We start from the raw sequence: 20173 nt of genomic DNA, 5'->3' as shown, positions 1-20173 counted from the left end.
GTATGTTTGGGGGGTAGATGTTAGTTCCAGACAATAACCTGATTGAATTATTTGGAGCACCCACCTGTCTGATGTGATGTTTTCCCAGGCTGGCAGGTATTGTTGGAATCTTTCCATGACAGGAGTTGAATGGGACGGGGGAAGGGGAAGAGAGTCATTGGGCGGGGGTAGAGGCAGAGCGTGAGTTGTTATTTTTACCTCTGCCTTTGTTATTGTTACCCCTGTAACCACCCCTTTGGTAGCCTTTACTGTAAGTGGACTGTGTAGGGGCTTTGTACGAGGTAGAAGCTGTGTCTGAAGTATATCCCCTGGTGGCACCTCGATAGGATGAGTGACGAAATAAACATCTTTAACCTTTAATATATGATGGGTCTGAGGGGGCAGCTTTATATTTTTTCTCTATACGAGGGTTAATGACTCGAGTTCTGACTGGGTCCTTGAAGACTTCAGGAGCATGCTTGATCACTCCTTTAAGCATCGGTAAAATGGAGGAGGACCTTTGTGCGTTATCAAATGTATCCATCAGGAAGTCTTCCTCAACAGGGTCTGTATGTATGTCTACCCCATGATATTGTGCAGCCCTGTGAATTAATTCATTACACCCTATAGTGTCTTCTGGTGGGGAAGGCCTTGAGGGGTATATGTCATCCTAAAGGAAGATTTGGGACATCTGGGGTGGTATAATCATCCCATGGGTCGGGGATCCTGTAGGCGTGGCTGGATCAGGTATGTTACCCCCCCATATCATCAGAGCTATCATCCCTGTCTGATATGATAGAGGATGCTGGGGAATGCTGTGGTATGGGAGGCTGTGGTGATGGTACAGGTGAAAGAGAAGGGGAAGGCAGTCTTAAGGGAGAGGTAGCCATGTCCTTCTTTGAATGCGGAGCTGGAGCTGGTGTGTCCAGTGGTCGCTTTTTTTTAAGCCAAAATTAAGTGTCCAGTAATTGGATCCTTAGCTAGAGTCTTTTGAGCAGGGTCTAGATAGGGTAAATCTTCTGCAGGAGGTTGATCTTTTGGTGCGGAGGAAGGCTTGGGCACCGAAATGGCTTGTTTTGGTTTCTTGACAATGTCTTTCACTGGGGAGGCCGCAGTCTTTTTCGGCTCTGAAGCTTTTTTCGGTTCCGAGGATTTTTTCGGTTCCGGTATGGCTTTTGGATCCGATGGTTTTTTCGGTTCTGGTGTTTTTTTGGAATCCGAAGCGGGTTTGCTTGGTTCCGGCCTGGGTTTCGGTGCCGAAGGAGAAATAGTATGTTTCGGCGCCGATGGTTTGGATGTAGGTGTAGTCGGTGCCGTTGTCTTTTTTGCTGCCGGTATATGTGCGCCGGCACCGTGTGAAGGCCGACTCGAGCCAGAGTCGCCTGAAGGCTTAATTGGCTTCTTAGCCGGGCCGAAGGTGGGGCAGTAGAAGCAGAGTGACGGTGTGCACCCAAGCCCAAGGGCGAGGGTGTGACCGGGGCCTTCTGTGTCGAGGAAGGGTCGGGGTCGACGGTCTTACTTACGACCCGCTGCGCTGGAGTGATGTCCTCGACATCGGAATCTTCTTCCTCGGAGTTGCTGTCGACGTCGTGCTGTTCTGGAACGTTCACGCCTTCTTCAAAGATGTCGTCCGGAATCGGAGCTGAATATCTTTGAGCCATTGTTCTTCTCGCTCTTCGGTCCCGGATAGTCTTTTTGGAGCAGAAAGAGGCACAAGCTGAACAGCCTTTCGCCTCGTGCTCCGGAGGGAGGCAGAGGTTGCACACTTCATGAAGGTCGGTGTGGGGAAACTTCGACCCACATTGAGGACACTTTTTAAATGGCGTCCTTTCCATGAGCTGGAGTAGAGGCCTAGCTAGGCCCGAAGGCCGTCGACCGGAATCGAGATCCTCGATGTTTAAGAGTAGCTTTGACTGGAAAGCGTTCGAAACTAAGTTTTGTAAGTTGGTGAGGATTGCGCGCCGAAGGAAATCGGTTCCAACACGGAGCGCTGGAAACACATCCGAGCCCGGTGGCGGAAAAAAACAATCTGGGGATGGAGCTGATGCCCATGCGCAGTATCATCCAAAGGAGGAGTCACCTATCCCGTGACTTCCAAAGACTTTTCTACAACAAAACAAACTGCAAACATCCGGGCCCAACACTAGGTGGCCATCTATGCATAGTGTGTAATCTGCAGCTCATATGCCTCAAACATTATGTTTTCCACCAAGATACCAATCCTTTTCTGTTTAATGTATTTCTTGCAGACAAGCTGGCATATGTAATGTCTACAGAGTACTTGGCTCAAAGGCTGCAGGGAAAAAGACTGCTGTACTATTACTCCCTGATAATATTGTGTTTTTCTCTAAAATACTTACAAGCTTCAATTGATTAATATATTTAATGTGTGCTCATGGAATTCAATGATCTTACCTTAAATTCCAAAACAAAATAAAAAATTATGAAATACACTCGTCGCTAGATGAAAGCTAGTAGGACGAAGCATTCTAGTTCAACTAGCTGGACTCCTTTGAATGTTGGCTAGTTCGTGCCTATTAAAAGACTATGCTGGAGACCATCAACTGGACAGCTACCGGTGTCAAAGTTTTATCATATACATAGCAATGTTTCTCTACAACCCAAAATGAAATTCTAACTGGATTAAGTGTTGATGATTGCATTATAAGGGCCAGAGGTATGAGTGATGCTCCAAGGTGGTGGGTTAAGTGTGAGCAAGAACTAGATAAACTGGAAGGGGTGTGTGAGAAAAGTATGTCAGTTTGATAGTGCTGAATTTATTGGGTAGCTTGCACGAAATTAATGTGGTTAAGCAAAATTAATTTTGGGTGTAAATAAATAAGCTAATATTGCGTTTGTGCAGGTGATTTAGTGAACATTTTTATTATTTGAAGACCAGTTCCTGACAATAGTGAAATTAAACTGCACAGCATTTCTTTATGCCCACAACAGCACTAAATTGTATATTTTAAATCTGCTCCAAAACACAAGCTACATTTAATTAAGTAGCACATAAATGCGCTGTGGACATAAACACACAGCATCACAACATTTCAGGCTCCCTTCAATAACCTCCCTGAGCACAACGGAGAAGGCTGGCAGAAAACAATGCTTGGGGACTGTGCATTCTGTTGCAACTCAAATAAACTTGGGCAGGGACAAGGCAGGATAGAGAAGAAAATCAACACCGCCCCCCCCCCCCCCCCAAATAAAAATTCAAAATACGTAAAAGACTGCTCTGACATCATTGAGACTGAGTGGCAATGCACTTTCATACAGTACCTGGTTTGTGTACATGGCGAGTAAAGCTTTATTGAACTCGATAGCTTGAAGTTGCTTCTTGGAAAGCTTATGTTCCACACCATCTGCATTAGTTAGTTTGACCTTTTTCTTGGAATCAAAGACATTTTGGTCCTTGGAAAAAGAAAAATGACAAAGCAATTTTCAGAATATGTTCACTTGATGAATAAATGTTGCCACCCTAAAATTACTGTCTGTAAATCAATGCACATGTTTCTCTTGTACTTCTGTTTGAAGTGGTGTGCAGACGCCCACTCTGTTTTTGAGCATCTTACAGCAAATCCCTCCCCAAGAAACATATTACAGGATCAAAACGCACCTCATGTGACATACACATTTGCTATTTGCATTTAACATCCACACTTTGGCTACAAGCTCATTGATCAACTTGCACCTTGGCTCAGAAACTATACAAAAATCCAATTTTAGGAGTGAAGAGATTAGCTATTGACATATACAGACTATTAATGAGACTGATGGAAATAATTCTGGATAGTTATCCTCAAAAAGAGTAGAATAAAATTATTTTGTTTTTATTCACACTTCTGTTAAATTTACAAACTCATTAAGGTCACTGAGCTGCAAACCAATGAAGACAACCAGTTGCATACGTTTGCATGACGAGCAAATGAGGGTGGCTCAGGGAAGAAAAAAAGGGGGAGGAGGCCAAAAGTCTGGCCACAAGCCGAAATTTATTTTTAATGTTTTAACATAGCTGCTATAGGAATAACTTTGTTTTCTAACCCACACGTTTGCAAGAGTGGCTCAATTATTTGACCAGGCATGACCAGTAGCAATTAGGTAGCAGGGTTAACAATGTCCTACTAGTAGTATACTCCCTGTCATTTGTCATTCTGGTGTCATTACAAACAAAAGTCTAGACAAAGAACAAGCATTGGAAATGCAATAGGTCTCGCATTAGAAAAGTTGGAGCTTTGGTTTTGTAAATGACAACTTTTTTTTATGTGTTGGTCTTGAAAATAGCAAAATTAATTGCTTTGTCATTTACAATGCCAATACTTTTAACTTTTTCAAATGTGACACCTATAGCATTTGTAATGCCACATGTTTTGTATGTACGTGACTTACATGTATTCATATAACAAATACAAATGGCTTTTAATTTTTTTAAATAATTCATAGTTAAATAAAAGTTCTTGTAATTTATAATAGCAATAGCTTAAACTATGGTAAATAACTTTTGTGAAGAATATGTGCAGTGTATTTTATTGTGACGAAAATTCAGCCACGTCAAAACATGCAAAGAAGTCCCCTAAAAAAACAAGGATGGAGGGGAAACAGTGGCATTGGGGTGAAGTACGGATGAAAAAGAACATACAAAAAAGAAAAAACAAGGTATTGCAGTAGTTAACAATAAAGCCTTGAGACTAGCTCCTGTTCTGCACTCGTCAATAAAAGTCACTCATAACCAAAGTCTTAACCAATGTGTTGGCCGATTTAATGTTAATGAATAACCATTGAATAGCAACATACATTTCCGATACATGATAATGGTCCCCATCATACAGCTAGCTGTGTGTCATGCTAGGCATGTGGATTATGCATGGCAGGAAAATAAACAAAATTAGTCAACTGGTCAGCTTCTAACTTGCATGTCTCCAGGCATCGGAAACAAACTAAAAGATAGATTAAAAAAAATATTTCTTTAATGCTTGTTGCGTGTTTCCAGCTTTTGCCGAGATTCCAGAGCTTAGAAATTCTCTAGCAGTCACTCGGCACAGGGGAGGCAGGGGCGGGTGCAGGCGCCATAGGCTAAAAGGGTAGGGCAGTTGGATGTTAAGCGCCAAATGGCAGAGAATGAAGAAGAAAGAGAAAAACAAGCAAGTCTTCATTTTCAGCCACGCTGCGATAATATGAGTAACTGTATTGGTCAACCATTTTTTTTAATGCATTTTGCGGAACTGTTGCAACACTGAATTGATAGTACACGAGTGCAGCCTGATTTGCAAGAAATGTATCTGCAAATACCTACCCTGCTTAAGAATTGGTATAGTTTTAGATGACAGTTTGCACAGTTCTGCGTGGCTTTCAATGGGATGTGTAAGTTGAGATGCAATATCGAAGCAATGGCACTTTAACACCGCTTATTTACAAGCATTGGCAATTCAAGAATAGGTTGGAAATACACATGTGTCTCTGCCGGGCTACTGTAGTCATGACATACGGACAGCAGCATTTCTCAGCTGTTTAACAATACTGATCCTATGTGAGAGCAGGCATGTCTCACCCGAGTTGTAATACTGATTAATGATTCACCATGTTGCCAGAAATAAAAGAGAAAAGTCACAAGCAGAGAGAGATTACTCCGTAGATGAGCAGCCTCGAGGCTGGGCTGCCCTCCTGCAGGGAAGAGTTATAGAGTCAGGAAGGCACAATTAACAGGTTAAGAAGGAATTTGAAAAGATAGAAAAAGGGAAAAATGCGTCCGTCTTGGCGCAGGGAGAGCCTCCTGTGTCTTCGACCGTGGGAGTGCCGTGAATCGATCTCGGAGCGGGGTGGGGAGACCTAAAACAAGCATTGGCGGCCTAAAAAAATTAATCGGCCGCGAAATGAAGACAAGTTTAAAAAAAAAAAAAACACTGGGAGGGGGGGAGGAGAAACACGAGAGACGGCCTGCGGCCGTCAAAGTGAAAGTACGAGGAGAAATGCGACACGGCGGGCAGGGGAGGGGGCGGAGCGGGGAGAGCGGCATGAGGGTGTGAAGCAGCAGGGGCCTGAGACGCGGCCGCCTTTGATGTGGTAATGCGAGGCAGGCAGGCAGGCGGCTGGTGGCATTGTGCACGCGCTTTCACATGCACTGCAACAAATCGCCAGTGGAATCGCCAGTTAGGTAAACTCTCGATAAGCCCCTATATATCGAGCTCCCGCTCAATGCGCATGCGCATTGAGGTAGGTCGCTCGACCTAAAAAAGAAAGACTAGTGCTCACTTGAAATTAGAAGAGGACAATAGAGCACTGAAGAATCCCACTATATGGTTCACCAGCTTCATAGAACAAATGCACTAATAGTCTCTATTGTGTTTGAAGGGGAGGATGCACAAGAAAGCGGTCAGCTGTCCTGAGATTCTCCCTATTACACATACAACAGACACACTGACGTATGAAGTGGTCCTGCTGTGTACATCATAGTTTGTTAGGTCTATTAAGTTATAATTCTATAAATCCTGTTTCATAGACATAGCGCACTAAACTTTTATTGGTATGCTTGGACTTTCACTAGAGACTTAATACTGCATCGTTTAGGTCTATGAGGTGATGGTTGAGGGACTTGAACACTGTATTGCCCTGACTGGTCAACCAAAGAACCAGACATTTAAATAAGTCACTGACAGCAGCAAGACGGTTGAAAGCACACAGGAACTATTAATGAGGATACTATTTCCAGGTCTGAGCTTGTAAGAATGGTGGTTTAAACTCTGCAGCAGCTGAACGAATAAATCAGTGTGGATGAATGACTGAGAAAGGTATGATTAGATGAGCCCCCCACACTCAAGGGTCCTTGACCCTTGGTCATCAAAGTTACATACAAGAAACCCTTAGAGAAGTGTCTGGTAGCATGAAGTTAACATTCAAGGTGAAGTTACCGGAGTCTGCCAAATACTGGTATGGACACAGAAAACTTTGCAATAAATTTATTGCATACATATTTCCACTGCCACCCAGCAAAGAGGTATGGAAAGGATTCACTTTTGCTGGAGTTTGTAAAACATGAACAATTTGGCAGGGTACATAACAACTAGTTTTAGCTTTATGGCAAGAACTGGTGAAGACAGTCTGCACAGGTAGATCACTTGTGTCTAAGATCACAGACATCCAATGGTTGAGAGCCCGGATAATGAAATACTATAAGAAGGCTCCAGTACAGAAAACATCAAGAGAAAACTATTTCAATCGTTGCAAAGCTCTTCCTATTTGGATTAATGATCAGTGTTTAATTCTGTTGGGAAGAAAATTGCACTGGGATCTCCCTCACCCAAGGCTTGATTGTGAAATAATGTGGATTCAACCACGTAATGCTCCAAATCTTCAAGACTTCAGTTGAACATGAATAAGGACCACATGCTTCAATGAAGGAAAAGTCCCTTCTAAAGATGAAATTACATAGTTACTGTTGCCTCGATAAGAGACCTGCAAGAAAGACTTGACCAATTTGACAGAGGTTTGGGAGACTTCAAAGAGCAAATACAGCCACATCTGATCAGTCAATATTTCAGATGCAAACCCCAAAGACTAGGAAATGAAAAACCACAAATTAAAAGGCAATATTTAGCCCAATTCCCAAAGTTCTATACTCCAGTAAAATAAACCAGTAGGTGTAAAATGGCAGAAATAGTGTTGCTTTAGAGTCAAGGTTTCATTACACCAAAATGCATTAAGCGGAATTATTTTACTGACGGACGCAGTGATCTGAGCCCTTGCAAAGAATGCAGCACACAAACAAATCAATTTAATTTAAAAAAAAACAAGACCAAAACATCAAAAATTGGTTAAAGTTATCAAAAGAAATGTCTTTGTTTTAAGTACAAAGTCGAAAAGCTCCTTCTAGTCCTTTCAGTCCTTGGGAACACCAGCTGTTCTAAACCTTGAGAAGTATTTCCAGTACCTATCTATCTACAAGGACTAAGCAGGCTAAACCTCGGTACTCTCCCTCATACAGATGCAATCAGAAGGCCCATCCTTCTCTGGCGTTCTTCAAGTACACCTGAGGTAATGGAAGAGAAGTCTTTCTTATAGTGGTTTCAAGTCAGCAAGTAGTTCTAGTTGCCAGTTAAAACTTGGCGAGCCCCATATCCCGTATCTTAGATATGCTGAGATGGCAAAGCATCAGAGAGAGCCTGATCTCTCCTGAGGACTTATCTGGTTGGGTCCAACGGGCCATCATCATCCTGGAGAACACAAATTGAACTCTCTCTACAGAGAAGTGCCATTTGCTCTTCATCAAAAATGTTCCTAAGCTGGTGGACCTAGCCACCTCTAAGGCAGGCCTCATTGCCCAAGGGTGGTTGTTCGGGGGCCATTCATACAGGAACTGGGTAAATTTGTCTTGACCTTTAATTCCCTAGATAAGGCACAAGCATCCATTAAGGTCATCTTCAAGCCTCTGGTTTTCACGGGGCTGGCTGAGGTAGGGGCGTTCAGCCAGCCGCGCTCAGCATCCAGCCTTCACCAGAAGACAAGACGACAGGAGAGGGCATTAGCAGGACGCCTCCAAGTTTGGAAATGTTTACCCCACCAGAGGGCAACCCCGCAATCGAGGTGCGAGAGAAGGACGACTTGGAGACAATACCCCGGGAACCAGTTCAGGTGAGCGTACAGACCTTCCCTCAGCTGCGTCTGGGAGGCAGACTTGGGTGTTTCTTCCACAACTGGCAGGCCCTCACAGCCAATGTCCGTGTCCTTCAAACTGTACGGGGGGTCCATCGAGTTCTTTGGCTCCCCTTACCAAGAAAAAAACTCTAATCCCCCAGGTCTTCTCTCCCGCTCACGCTGCTCTAGTGGACATGGAGGTATCAGATCTTCTACAGAAAGGGGAAATAGCAAGGACATCCCTTTTAAGCAATCTCTTTCTGGTAGATAAGAGGGATTATGGTCAGAGACCGGTAATCAACTTGAAAGAATTCAACAAATGGTTGGTTTACTGGCATTTCAAGATGGAGGTCATCCATCTGCTCTGGGATCTTCTCCTTCCCAATGATTAGATAGCACGTCTGGGACTTAAGGACGCCAATCTAACGGTCCCGGTTTTCCCTCCTCCCAGCCGCTACCTCCAGTTTCAATGGCAGGAGAAGACTTTCTAATTCACCACCCTCCCTTTCGGTCTGTTATTCGCTCCTTGGTGCTTCACTAAGGGGATGCTTCCAGTAGTAGAGTTCCTCAATGCTCAGGGCGTTAGGCTCATTATCTACCTCAACATCATTCGCCAGATTGACCATTGCTTGCGAAGCGTCTCGCGACATCTACAAATTGCGGTCTCGCTTCTGGAGTCACTCAGGTTCAATATAAACCAGCAGAAGTCGGCTCTTACCCACTCTCAGTCGCTAGTGCTCTTGTGTTTTGTCGTGAACTCGGTTTGGCCCTCCCTCATCCTTCCTTCGCGGAAAATGACCAAGATCGGACATAATCTGCGTCGCCTGGCTACCCGGCACTCCACCTCCTTATGCCAGATAGCAAGAGTTGCGAGTCTCCTGTCATCCTCGATCCAGGCTCTATTCCCAAGCCTCTTTCATCATTGGGCCCTCCAAAGATGAAAGGCCGCTCATTTCGGGAAGGGACTGACTTACTCTCAAGTGGTCCCCTATTGATAGACACCAGTGAAGAGAGATCTAATGGTGGCTGGATCACATGAAGGCCTGGTATGGCTGAGCGATTTTCCGCTCCCTTCCGGACCTAGTCATAGAGTCCGACGTCAGTGGCATGGGCTGGGGGCGAGATGTGGAGATTTCTCCACAGGCGGAAGATCCATGCACATCAATTGCCTCGAACTTCTAACTGGCTTCACGGTAAGCTGCTGGAACAAGGATCGAGCGCAGTCTTGTATCCTCCTCAAGATGGACCACGTGGCAGCAGTCCAATACATAGATCATACTGGGGCACTCTCTCCAAGAACCTTTCAGATCTCGCCCGCAACATTTTGGACTACTGCCTGCAGAATCAGGTCTCTGGAATGGCAGAATATCTTCAGGGAGCAGCCATCCAGAAAGCAGATTGGCACTCACGTCACCTCCAAGACATGAGCCTCTGGCGTCTATATCCACCGTATTCCAAATCCTATGTGAATGGTGGGACCGCTCTCGGTGGACCTCTTTGAATCCCACCTGGACCGCCAGCTCCTGAGATACTTCAGTTGGCGCCCAGATCCGGAGCCAGCGGCCATGGACTAGTTTCTCCAAAATTGGCAACCTTCCCTTTATTCGTGATGATCATGTGCCTCTCAGCTCTGGTCAAGAGGAGGACATCGTCCTAGCGAACTTGACATGGAGCTCGCAAACTTGGTATCCAGTTTTCCTGTAACTTTCTTGGGATTCTCCAATCCCTCTACCCCTGTTTCTAGGTGTCTTCTGAGATCAGGAGGAGAATCCCCCCATCCTCTGGTCCTGGAGGAGTCGTTTATGGCTTGGAAGATTACAGGGAACACTAGAAATTAAAAGGCCTTTTACGGCAGGCTGTGTCCCCCCCTTTCCAGGGGCAGGGGCAGACAGCACAGTCCAGCTTATCAATTGTGTGGACTAGATGGATGGGCTGGTGTCATACACGACATCTGGATCCCTTGGGGATAGAGATTGTGCAGATCCTGAACTTCCTCGCCTCCTTGCCTTCTGAGGGCATGGCTTATAGAACTATTAACACTTTCAGATTGGCGATCTCGACTGGCAATTCGCCGGTGTGCGATTACCCGGTAGGTGAGCACCCATTGGTGGGCAAGCTCTTGAGAGGCATTAGCCTTTCTCTCCCTCCGGAACCAAGGTACTCTGTTCTGTGGGACATTTACAAGGTTCTCAACTTATTGTTGTCTTGGTCATCAAATAGATACCTGTTGTGGAAAGAATTTTCAGCTAAATTATTCACTCTCCTCTGCCTAATCTCTTGCCCGTGTGTCTCGGATGTCAGAGCTCTTGTCATAACAGGCAGGATTTTTACTCTTGTTTGGTTAATTACCCTTCTTTTCCAGATTCCCCAAAACTATGTGTTGAAAGATGTATACGGGCTTTTGAGGCCATGACGGCAGACGCCCGTCCCCATGGAGAGAGGCAACTGCTAATAGCCCTACGCAAACCGTTCAGAGCAGTCTTTTCTCCTAAAATTGCCAGATGGGTCGGGTGGGCCATGCAGGAAGCTGGCATTTATACCAAAATGTTTGGGCACATTCTGCCAGAGGGGCGATGGCTTCCAAGATGTCCTCCTTCCGGGCCCGCCTGGAAGATATTCTCAAATGGTGCAGACTAGTCATTCTACTCCACTTTTAAAAGGTTTTACTTTAAACCAACCTCTTATATTGCTTAGCTGGTTGTGGATAAGCTTTGAATTAACGCAATCCTTGCCTCTGGTCCAGCCATAGAATGAAAAATTCCTAGCTATCGTAATGGTAAGTTTCATTTCTATTAAGGACACGGAGGCGAGGGTAACCCAATCGCACGGCTTCTCTCCCTTGAGTGCGATATGCTTACGTTAAGGTGAGCATGTAAAATTCCTTCACTCACATGTTCATAGTGTTCACTGACCGAAACTATTTTGTGCATGACCATTGGTTTGTATACTCAGATTTTCTAGATTCATGCATATTTGTTCAATTGCTCCTAGGATCAGAGTGGTCAAAACTGGATTAAGGATGCTACTCTACATCTGCAGGCACCGGAAGAAAGAGTAGGAAACAACAGCGACGTGGTACCTTGGAGGGGTCTGGCATCATCTGATAGGATGTGGATATTTTGTTGAACTGTGGCTGGTTTCCTTGGGTTTATGGGAAATTAAGTCTTTTAATGTTTTAAGTAATGACGGCTGTATTAATAAAACAGCGTAATCCTCACCTCCGTGTCCTTCACTGAATTGAAACTAGGACCTTTTTCATTCTTGGCCTCAGCCTTCTTCCAAGTAGATGCAGGTTCTTCGGACTGAGCTCTTCATTAAAGGCTATTTATGTTCTATGGGGGCAGTGGAGGGGAAGGGAATCTTTCTTTGGTGGCTGGTAGCTAGCGACAGTTGAGAACTCCTAACCTAAATCCAATAGAGTTCACAAAGTAAAACCATCCATTTTTTTACAACATTTTGCTCTCTGTTGGAGTGCAGATACTCATTCTGGCGATCTTCAAAAATGCTAGGATCCAAGAGCCATGATGTAGAGTTCATTGCCTCACTGGGGGGCTGACCTAAGGAAATTGAATACTCCCCCTTTGCCCCAGCCACAAACCCACTTAATTTGGGTCCTAGCACAGGATGGATGCCCCCTGCAGTTAGGGCAGACTATTTGGCTAGGAGCAGGAGAGCAGGCCACTACCAGAGGCAAACCGGACACCAGATCTCTGGATACCATAAACACATGTTGTTCTTTACAGAACTCATCGGCTCTTCGTGATCATAATCCTCCCCCACATTCCACGATACATCGAGGTGGATGGCCTACATGCCAATGATCTGATGGTTGATAATGACCCTTTATACTCCCACTGGGGTCATAAAATACCTAATCAGCAGAGCTAGGGAGTCAACTACTGAAAAGGCAAGCCTGGCAGAACGGTTTAACCCACTGTCCAGGTCCTGAGGCACAAATTAACAGTTTTCAATATAATCATCCTTGGATTATATGCAACAAAAAAAGCAACATCAACAATGAATTAGACTTTCGATAAATATTACAACTGTGTGAGGATGGTTTTTTAAGTTGCTCCATAAACTAACCTATGAGAAAAATTATTTTTATTCACAAACAGGCTTTTTCCATTAGTGAAACAACAGTTAATGTGGCTACTAAAGGAACATGTCAGTATCACTATATGGCATGTCACATTTCTAAATATCATGCACCAGGCCCTGTGGCATTCAGGCATCACTTTGGATGACTAATCCATGTCAAAAGGGCTTACTTAGACAGTGGCCTTGTGCAAATGTGTCTACTGCAATTCAGGCTGAATTGACAGGACAGGCACGATGCTTTTAAAGCGAACCATGGCAAAGCCAATAATAAGTCTGCGCATTATTGAGCTACTGGCTTTGCCAATGTCAGCAGCAGCAAAAGGGAGAAAAAAAATAATTTGGATGTTGCCAATCCTGAAGCTTGCGTCATTATCTAGATGTGTGTGTATGTGACAAAGTATGTGAGCTGACATCACACATGCATACACCTAGGGAATGACGCAGGAGCCATCTTTTTTTATTTACCGTCAAAGATGGCAAACGCCACTTGGATCAGTAAATAAAAGAAATGTAATTTTAATGGCAGGAAAGCACTTTTAGTATTAAATAGCAACCCTTGCGACAATTGGTGGGCACTCCAAAATAAAAATAATAAACAATATGAACCGCAAGGGATTCAAGGAACAATGAGGGGGAAGTAATGGACAGTGGGTGAGTGGCTGAGAGAGCAAAGGACACAATCCATGAGAGTGTACGTATTTTCAAGCTCTCTCCCTTGTCTGTTGCTTTTAAGAAAGCCAGGGAGGTGCTGGGAAAGCAATGAACAAGCTTGGGGAGTGCAATGAGAGAAACGTGGAAATGGGTGGGCGGAGCACTTTAGATGGTAAGCAGTGCACAAGAGAAAGGTTGAAAATGCATGCACTCTCATGGAGTGCTCAAAGAAAAATAAAATTCCTGAATGGAAGCAGTGGAAGGATACAAGTCAGTCACAAATAAAGGAAAATGGACTCTGCGCCAGGTGAACGAAAAACACAAGTAGGGGGAGGAAAGCCAATGAATAAGAAGAAAGCAAATGAGAGTAACAAGAAAGCCAACCAGTGGTAAGGGATGTAAAACCTGTTTTTTAGTGCGGACTACAAGAGGCTTTCGCCTACAGACAGCTAACAGCTGTCGGGTAGGTGAGACCTAAAAAGTAAATACATCAAAAATACCAGGAGCCCCTAAAAGTCATCTAGCTATGGAAAGGGTTTTCCATGTAAATGTCAGTGCTTACGACTCTAGAGAGGAAATCTCATGGCAGGATTTCTCAGCTTCGGAAAGGGCCTGTGTGACAGAAAGGAGGCTGCCTCTGAAGGCTCAGAGTGCTTAAGGTAGAATCTGGGTTATGAATTTATCCTGGCACAGTCCTCCTCCAGAACAGACATTGCTTCTCTCTCAGCTGTGAGGCCAGGATATCTCAATGTTTCAAGTGTTGTAGAAAGCAATAAATGAATTCACAGAAAGAATATTCCATATAATACAACAAGGGAAACTGGAAAGTTTCTTTAGCAAGTTATAAATCCTAGTAAAAATATATACATCTACATGGGCACAGATCTGGGTATTACCTAGCATACGTTATTGTTAACTAACTAATCTGAAGGTAATGAGGCAGCAGTGAGCATCACAAGCTTCAACGGCGCACAGATGGAGAGCTGATGGCTCAAACTATCACCCACTGCAAACGTGGCAGGACAGAGTACCTATCTATTCCTTGCAGATAAACACACCATTCAATACTTAAATTTTGACTGCACAGCAAGTTAATAAAAGTATTTACCTTGTTAATTGTGATGATGTTATTAGCAATAACAGCAAGCAACCCCACATCTGTTGGTCTGCAAAAGCAAAAAAATGAACATCAAAACCCATCAGTTTCATAAGAACAGTTCACAATATGATGGGAGAGACTGACTTTAAAGTTTCCGTACTTCAACTTGATTATCTGATTATACAGTTGCAATGCGTCTTCCGTCCGACCCTGCAGCTGCATGATATATGCCATCTGTCCATGGATTATGGCCAGCTCAGCTGCGATATCCTCCTCTGTCACATCCTGCAAAGAAACAAAATATGAAAATTACATTGTTAGTTGCCAGCAAGTTAACCTCTGGTTTCTTTAAGGAGATATTAAACATTTTGTCTGAAACCAAGAACATGTTTAATACTTTACTGAAAATTAAAAGTGTATTATCACATTTCAGGAGCTTTTCTTTTAACAGTGATTCACGTTTCTACCCTATCACAGTAAAATGCAAAGGTGACAGATAAAGTTTCATGCATTGTAAAAGAAATGCATTTTCAAAATGTTTGAGGCAGATTACTTCAAAGACTACTTTATAACTAGTAATGGGCAGGCTGAAAATCATGTTAGAATTTGTAGATCATGCTTTGCTGTCCTTCGTAACTTGACTATGGTAATGATCAATTAACTTGCAGAACTTTCATGTAAAGACGACAGCCAACCCATTACAGCAATCAAGCAGCCAACTTGTCGATCCCCTCAACCAGCAGCCGGTTCTTTTTCAGCTGCATGTCTAACTTTTATCTAAAAAGCTTTACCTTTTAGTGACTTGATTTTATAAATTATTGGCTAAACATGCAGTTTTACAAAGAGTAGTAACTGTGAATTACTGCACATTTTTTAAATGTTTTTGTATGAAATGGTTTTTAATGACTGTGCACCTATTAAGATCTCTATACTAAAAGAAAAATTAACTTACAGGTAGGTTTCAGAAAGAATGAATTGCAAAGCTTTCTCCTTCAAACAATAAAAAACAACCACATTGGGCTGAAGAATGGTCTCTTTGGTAAACCATGATGTGAAACTGGTCTCTAGTTACTTCAATTTTTTTCATGGCTTCAGAGATTCTTACATAAGTGGGTGGGGATAAGTATTTGCTGAAAGTTAAATAGGTTCTTCATAATGTATCTCTAATAATTGGGTTTGGCAATGAAGGTAAGTTGACCAGCCCATTTACTGACCATCAACGGTTCAGGAAGTATGTCATGAACCCTCTGCTTTTTAAAATATATGCAAATGAGTTCAACAAAGTTCTGTGTGGAGTTGGTCAAGAGATCCTCCTAGTGTTAGTGGCTTTGGTCTACCCATGTCATTTGCCAATAATACAGTGCTACTCGCCAAAACTCCACAAGGTATGAGCTTTGGACCCATATGTTGTGGGAGAACCCCAGACGGAGCAGAAAACAGGGAGATACAGTCTATTTATTGAAAATGTCACTAGCAGGTTACAGATGCTTGCTTTTCTACATTGCAGAGCTACTGGACTGCCACTTTCATGTTTACTGGCTCCCATTAGTTCTAAAAACAACGATATAGCAGGGCCTATCATTAGAGGAGAGAATTAACATGCAAAATAGGGCACTCTTCCCACTCTCCTGTCTGCTAGAAAATAGACTGGGAAAGAATGGACGTTAAACTGTTTTGAGAAACTAAGTAACTATTGTAACACAAGGGACAGATTGTGACCTTCTGTAGCTCAGTTCATGATTTTTTTTCTGGGGGGTGGGGTGCTTACCTGTAAGGCATATGTCACCTATATCCCTGCAAGTAGGAGAAGGGTCTTTCTTACCAGGTTATTAAAAGAGCACCACCTTACTACAGTTTCATTATTTTAAAATAGTCTTAGGGGGCTTTATGTAATTTTGAGATACGACATACAGAGGATGCAAGAGTGGTCTTTGTTTTTATTGTCTATTTAAAATATTCATTTTAGTGGCGATTTCTAAACATCACTGTCATGGTGTGCATCACGTTTCTCTCAAATATACTCTGATGTTTAATGCACGGATATTTTTTCTAACGCTGCAAAAATAAGACCAGATTATATAAAAAGCAGCACATGTAGATTACATTTACACATGAAGTCAAGAAAAAGAGGATTAGGGTTATACTTTCAACAAAAGAAAATAATCCAACAAGCATTTTTCAAAATGCAATTGCAAAAATTTGAACAGTTACATAATGATAGTCACAGATCATAACAACATGAGTCAAGTGAAACACTGAAGGCACCTTCTCTCTTGTGTAGGTGACATGTTTCCATGACAAAGGAAAAACCTTGACGCTTATTCACGCAGGGAGAGGCAGAAAACAATCCAATGGATAATAGAGGTCTCATTATTGGGGACTTGTTACATCTTACGTAAGGAAAAGTCAGCAGTGCTGTGCACTCACTCATGCAGAAAGTCTAAATATTTTTGTGCCAGCAGTGCATACAGTTCATGTAAATGATAACTGGTCCTAGAAGCAAGATGCTTGGAATGGGAGATGAGAAGGGAGATATGTGTAAGATCTAGAATTCTACAATCTTATAAAGAAAGGAATGGTAAACGCAGAACAATCCTTATCGCCATAAAATACTGTAAGAATCTGAAGCAAAAAAAAAGTCTTCAAAATGCATAAGCTAAAGTGATGGCCTTCAAATCAAATAATTAAATTGACACAAAGCAGTGATATCCAAGAGAGACTTGGTATGAGAGGGCCACAGAGGTGTATTGGGCAGCAGCAAGGCTTAAGTCCCCTGACTGTGCACGCATTTAGTAGGCAAACAATGAGCAACCGGGAGACTACAGTAGTCAGGTCAGCAGCAAGTGCTGCACGAAGATGGGCCATGATGTGTGTCCTTTCAGGATACCATCAAAAACTGTAGCTGTAAAATCAGTGCAGCAGTGGTCAACAGTACAGAGATTGAACAGTACAGAGATTGAACAGACAGAAGGGTAAGCAGCATGATCCAGGCAAGGCCTTGACCCAGATACCCAAAAGAGGATCTCTTGTGTGAGCCAGAGGAGGAGAACCACTGTTCAAAGTGAGGTAAGGCGCTTTTGTAGTCAAGGGGCTCTGGCTTGTCTGCATCTACAGGGTGCTGGTAGTCGGTGACACTCTCGAGCATGAGAACGGAGTCAAATGTTAAGGCTGGGCGTAAGGCCCAGGTAGATCTTCAATTTGCTTCCCTCTTTGCTGCATCTACATTGACACTTTTGCCCAATTTACTTTATTTAACTCTCCTGTATTTAGACGTTTTATTGTACTACATCTACACACTACAGTTAGGCTTATCATCTACTTTTGCTGCCAATTTCCCAGCTGTTTCCCAATGAAGTTGCAGGTAGCATTATAGTTAACTTTTACCACTTTATAGGTAACACCTCTCTTTCACCCTAAAGTGTTGATCAATCCAATCATAAATAGCGTTACTACAAGCTTTATGGAACTGAATTACATAGTTCTCTCCGGAGGCAGCATCTTCATAATACAGTCATTCTCAAATCAACCACCTTTGGGCAGGATTTCATTGGGAACAAAATTGATTTAAATTTATGAGTGATTACTCTGGCATTTCACCGGTTTCCAGCTATATTATCAAACCTGGGGTTGATCTAGGTACCCCAAATGCTCTATTCTCATGGATTCCGGCCTCCTGACACATCTTTCTCCAGGGCAACATACAAGATGAACTCTTTTTTTTAATCAAGGTACTAGAAGTGTTCTCAAATAAGTGAGGTCTAAATGAGTCTTCTGTGCCCCAACAAAGGTCTAGCCAGTAGGACTCTATTGTCTGGTGTAGAGTCCACAGTTGAATATTATACACAAAATCGTACCTCAGTAAAGGAAATTAAAGTATATTCCTCAACCAATTAGTCCAATGGGCGTAGGCATCATCACCTCCCTCTCATCTATTCTCGGATTAACTAACCCTTCCTTTCTTTAGTTTTTGTATAATCAATACCATTTAGCAGACTGACCTGTTTGGCAAAGTATATTTTTTATTTGAAAAAGTTGCCTCCTTTTTATCTTCCCTTCAGCCATCTCTATTTTGTATTTCCTTCATCATTTGTTTACTTTGAAATAAACAAGATTTCCACATGCATTTCCTCTATCATTCTTATTCCATATATCCAACTTCACTCATAGTTGCCAAAGATACTGCTAGAAATGTGGCTTCTTTGCAAATAAAGTCATCACTTTCCTCACATGGTTTTTTGCTTTTCCCATAGAACAAGCTTGGAAAATATACCATGTGAGAGCGGTATATGATGGGGGGCTGGCACTCCCTGATGACAGATTATATTACTGGGCCTCGCAGCTCCAGGTAGTTAATGAATGTGTATATACAGACAGCACCGAACCGGCCTACAGAGTAGACAGCATGGTAATGCCAGAGGGTAACAGCGAGCACTTGGTTTATGCCCGGAGGCCGCGAACGAGTGGCCTGCACACACAATAGTGGTAGTTCAATGTTGGAGGGAGGCGAACAAAATCCTGAGGTGGAGGGATAAACTGACTGGTAGAACCCCCTTATGGCTCGGAGATCAACTGAGAGAGGTGACGCGTTTGACCGGCTTCAGGGGGTGGAAGTGATTGGCATTGAATACTTGGGTGACATTTGGAAGGGATCTGCCCCCGTTCCTTAGCGTACCTCAAGAAGGAATATGACCTTCACGACTAACAACAATACCATTACATACGCCTCATACACGCCCTACGTTCACACATTAGTAGAGATTCTTCTATCCCGGAATACTCCCCCTTGGAAGATAGATTACTGCTGGACCCCATATTGGAAAAGCCCACATCCACCATTTACCGAAAGCTCAAACAATATGCCAGAACCCTTGGTGACGCTCCGGGCGGCGTGGGCCCAGGATATTGGTACCCTAGATGACTATGATTGGCAAGACGCCATACAGAGTCCACGTGAAATAGCAATCCATCCCGAGTTTAGGTTGGTCCAACTGAAAATCCTACATCGCATATACTACCCTCGCACACATCTATACACTTTGGGCAGGAGTCAACCGGCCCTTTGTGTGAGGGGTTGCCAGGGGGAAGGCACCTTCTACCACATATTATAGGAGTGCCCCAAGATAGTTCCTTTCTGGACCAAGGTCACGGACATGATTTCCGCAGGTGTGGGTGACAAGGTTTGGATGGAGCCAAAGTGGCTGGTATTGATGATTAGGGGTGACGCAGACTGGTCGAGCCGTGAGCTCCCCCGCTTCTACAACTATCCTGCCAGTTATCCTTACTGTAGATGTGCCCTCCGAACCTCAGACCATTGGCTCTCTGCTCCGGACCAACTGGGGCTGATACCAGGCGAGTTTCGTCCCCCCACGCTGCGGGAGGGCTCTGCTCTGATCGGCTTGGCAGCGCGTCGAGCTGTGGTGCGGCCTGAGCACCGAGGGTCGAGATGCTGCTGCCCCCTCGGGTGTCGCGGCACTGGTGGCGCTCCGGGCCGCATGTGGAGAGTGACGCTGGGGACCCGAGACACCTGAGCACGCTCGACGGCCTCCGCAGACAGGGAGGAGGTGAGCGGGGAGCCGTGAGGAGGGCGATGCACCGCCCGTAGCTTCTGCCGCGGCTACGACAAACTAACTGCCTTTGGGCCTATCGACTTCCGGAGAGGCCCTGAGCTCGGCGCGGCTGGTCCAGGTGCGTGGCCCGGGTCTCTTGGTGCCCCCC

General features: G+C 43.9%; 1 protein-coding gene across 2 annotated transcripts in view; it reads right to left on the bottom strand.

Annotated features, from left to right (window-relative positions):
* SRP72 (signal recognition particle 72) overlaps positions 1-20173 on the bottom strand; it is a 278175-nt gene that overhangs the window by 161282 nt on the left and 96720 nt on the right. For both annotated transcript variants that reach the window (XM_078676511.1, XM_078676512.1), the window contains exons 7-9: positions 14619-14743; positions 14468-14525; positions 3262-3393 (exon numbers count right to left, since the gene is read on the bottom strand). In XM_078676511.1, coding sequence (XP_078532637.1) covers positions 3262-3393; positions 14468-14525; positions 14619-14743 — 315 coding nt within the window. The remainder of the gene's footprint in view (positions 1-3261; positions 3394-14467; positions 14526-14618; positions 14744-20173) is intronic.

Source organism: Lissotriton helveticus, chromosome 2_1, assembly GCF_964261635.1.
Source record: "Lissotriton helveticus chromosome 2_1, aLisHel1.1, whole genome shotgun sequence".
NCBI classification, from domain to species: Eukaryota; Metazoa; Chordata; class Amphibia; order Caudata; family Salamandridae; genus Lissotriton; species Lissotriton helveticus.
The sequence above is the reverse complement of the archived record's forward strand: the minus strand, read 5'-3'. Positions and strand labels throughout refer to the sequence as shown.